The sequence below is a fragment of the Cajanus cajan genome, chromosome 5 (genome assembly GCF_000230855.2).
Source record: "Cajanus cajan strain Asha chromosome 5, NIPB_CcT2T_4, whole genome shotgun sequence".
Classification (NCBI taxonomy): Eukaryota; Viridiplantae; Streptophyta; class Magnoliopsida; order Fabales; family Fabaceae; genus Cajanus; species Cajanus cajan.
This window is the reverse complement of record NC_138521.1, coordinates 52771076-52773916: the sequence shown is the minus strand read 5'-3', so window position 1 is coordinate 52773916 and position 2841 is coordinate 52771076. Positions and strand designations below refer to the sequence as shown.

At 32.5% G+C, this 2841-nt stretch overlaps 1 protein-coding gene across 1 annotated transcript; it reads left to right on the top strand.

Annotated features, from left to right (window-relative positions):
- Positions 1–606: 606 nt before the first annotated feature.
- On the top strand, positions 607–1917 carry LOC109811807 (FCS-Like Zinc finger 2). The gene is made up of 2 exons (XM_020375642.3): positions 607–964; positions 1064–1917. The coding sequence occupies exons 1-2, from the start codon at positions 681–683 to the stop codon at positions 1248–1250; spliced, it is 471 nt and encodes a 156-aa protein (XP_020231231.1). The 5' UTR covers positions 607–680; the 3' UTR covers positions 1251–1917.
- Positions 1918–2841: the final 924 nt, after the last annotated feature.

Genomic DNA, 2841 nt, shown 5'->3' with positions numbered 1-2841 from the left:
ACCACTTATAAGTTATTTCAATTAATCAATAAAATTTATAAGGCTTTTCAAATTCCTATTACCATTAGATTAAACATGTAAACTAGTAGTAGTATGGTTATTATTATACTACATGTGAATAGTTATAATGGTGACTAATGATGAAATTAAACACATGCAACTCACCTAGACAAGAGGAATTGTAAAAAAAAAAAGAAAATGAAAAAAGCTTTAGATAGTGGTGAATTAAAAATAGGAGAAGTAAGAAAGGGCTTGTGAGAGAGGGTGGGCCAAGAAAAGTGGTAGGAGAAAGTAGAGTAGGACCAGGGCGGTGTGTCTGTTACGTTTACGCGCATTGCTCGAGTTTGGGCCCGCACTTTTCTTACCCTCCCACATCAATTTTGACGCAAATAATAACAACATTTTTGATTTTTTTCTCTCTCCCTCCTATCCTCCTAAAACCACAAATGACAAAACTGCCACTCTATCATTCACCTCATACAATGTGACATTCGTAATTTCCACCAACTTGGGTGGCATTCTCGGATGAGAATGACAAATGACAATATTGGTAGTTTCAGCCAATAGATTCACTCTCACGGATACCTCGAGCTCGAACTAAACCTGCCGCTGTTTCTTTTTCTTTCTCAAACCCCTTTATAAAACCATCTCTTCCCACTTTCTTCTACACATTCATATTCATGCACTTCTCCGCCTCCGCCTCCGCCTCCACTAGACCTTGTTACTTGGAACAAGACCACGGTTTGGCTTCCTTAAACAACAACATGGACGCTTGTCATCACCGTGCCAACAATTTCTTCTCCAGGTCCATCACCATGGGTTACGCCACCTCCTTCACTCAGAGGAGCCTCTCCGTTTCCTCCCCGAGATCCGCCACATTCCAGGATCACCCGCCGCACTTCCTCGCCGCCTGCTTCCTCTGCAAAAAACCTCTCGGGGACAATCGGGACATCTTCATGTATAGGTCAGCCACCCCTTTTGAGAAAAATCGAATTTTTGTGGCAAAATTTGTTCCTTTGGCGTTTTTGTTGGATCTGATTAGGGTTTGAATTGTGTGATGCAGAGGGGACACGCCTTTCTGTAGCGAAGAGTGCAGGCAAGAGCAGATAGAGATAGACGAAGCGAAAGAGAAGAAGAGGAACCTTTCTTCGTCGATGAAGGCTTTGAGGAAGAAGGAGCAGAGAAAATCGAGTTCGCCAAACAAGTCCCAAGATTACTCGTTTCGTACAGGGGCAGTTGCTGCAGCTTAGCGTGGTGGTTGAAGGGTGAATTGGATTCCTGGAGAGGAAGGAAGGAACGCAGTGTTCCCGGAAAAGGAAAAGGAAACAGAAAAAGTGTGAGAAAGAGACAAGTTGTTGAAAAGTGAAAATTGTGTTTGCCAGATCCTCTCTAGTCTCTAGTCCCTAGTCTCTAGTCTCTATACCAAATAACACAAATTTTGAGGCCTGCTTTTTTCTTTTGTAAATCACCCTCCTCCCTCCCTCCCTCCATGACTTGACTTATAGTGGTTGTGCGTTGTGCCAAATAGTTTCAGTTTTCAAAAGAAGAAACTGAATACAATGCAAATTTTACTCTCTTTCTGGGACTTAATATTTCTGTTAATTGGGTGAAGTGAGTGTCTTCAACTTCAACTTAACTCGCCATCGTTTCAATCCTGTTCTCCGTTTTCTCAAACACCAGAGGTTTCCCCACTCTTTCAATTCACCACTACTAGGTCTCACTTTCGTTACTTCTTTCTGTTGCCAGTGTTGAGGAATGAGGATACACAATGATACTGTATTTAAGAAATCAATTACTTTTTTTTCTTCTTATTGTTATATCATACAAATTAAATTGTATTTTTATCCTTCAAATTGTACTTTAAATTATGTAATTGTTTCTTATTCCCATTTTTTTAAATTTATTTTAGTTCTTGAATTTGTTCTCTCGTTAACATTTTAGTTTAAAATAAAATTTGTTTGAAAGAGTTGAAAAAAAAAAAAGAGACTTCAACATATAATTTAGCTTAAAGTTTATTATATTTACCATTTATCTCTATTAAAAATAAAATATAAAATAAAAACTAAGTAAGAAATATATATTAATTAGTGTTATGATCATTTATTAATTTTAAAATTTTAATTTTGATAAAAAAATATTTTTTTTTAAATTTTTTTAAATGAAAAAATATAATGACGAATAAAATATGAAAACTAAAGTGATGTAATTATTAAAAGAAGTATCCTATGTACTTTTATTTTTCCCTTTCATAGATATCTATAGATTATAGGATGTTCAACAATTATATTTATATGGAGCAATGATAATGATATCCTATTTCTTAGGAGTATGGGCAGATAAAAGAGATAATAAAAAGTATAATAAAAGAAAAAGAGAAAGTAAATAGACATAAGAAGATAAATAGAATACGAATGAGGTGTAAAAAAAAATCGAATATAAATTATGATTTTATCTTCTTGTGAAATAACTTAAAAGTATATATAAATACTCCCTTCTACGTAATATTGTAATCAAATAAGTTAATAAATTTATTTTTAAAAATGAAGAGTTTAATAGAGATGTATTTATAAAAGTATATATTTATTTGTAAAGTACTTATATAAAAAATAATAAATTTAATAAAACTACTTTATAATTAGATATAATGTAAAAAAATTATTATCATGTATATATATATATATTGTTTATTTATGTGAGGTTATAAATTTAATTTTTTTAAAAAATTTAATAAACATGTTTAAGATGTAATAATAACAAATTATATTCTTTTTCTCTTGAAAAATGAAGTAATATATTGTTTTATTGAAAAGTTACTTAGTTTTTTTAATTAAATTTATAATA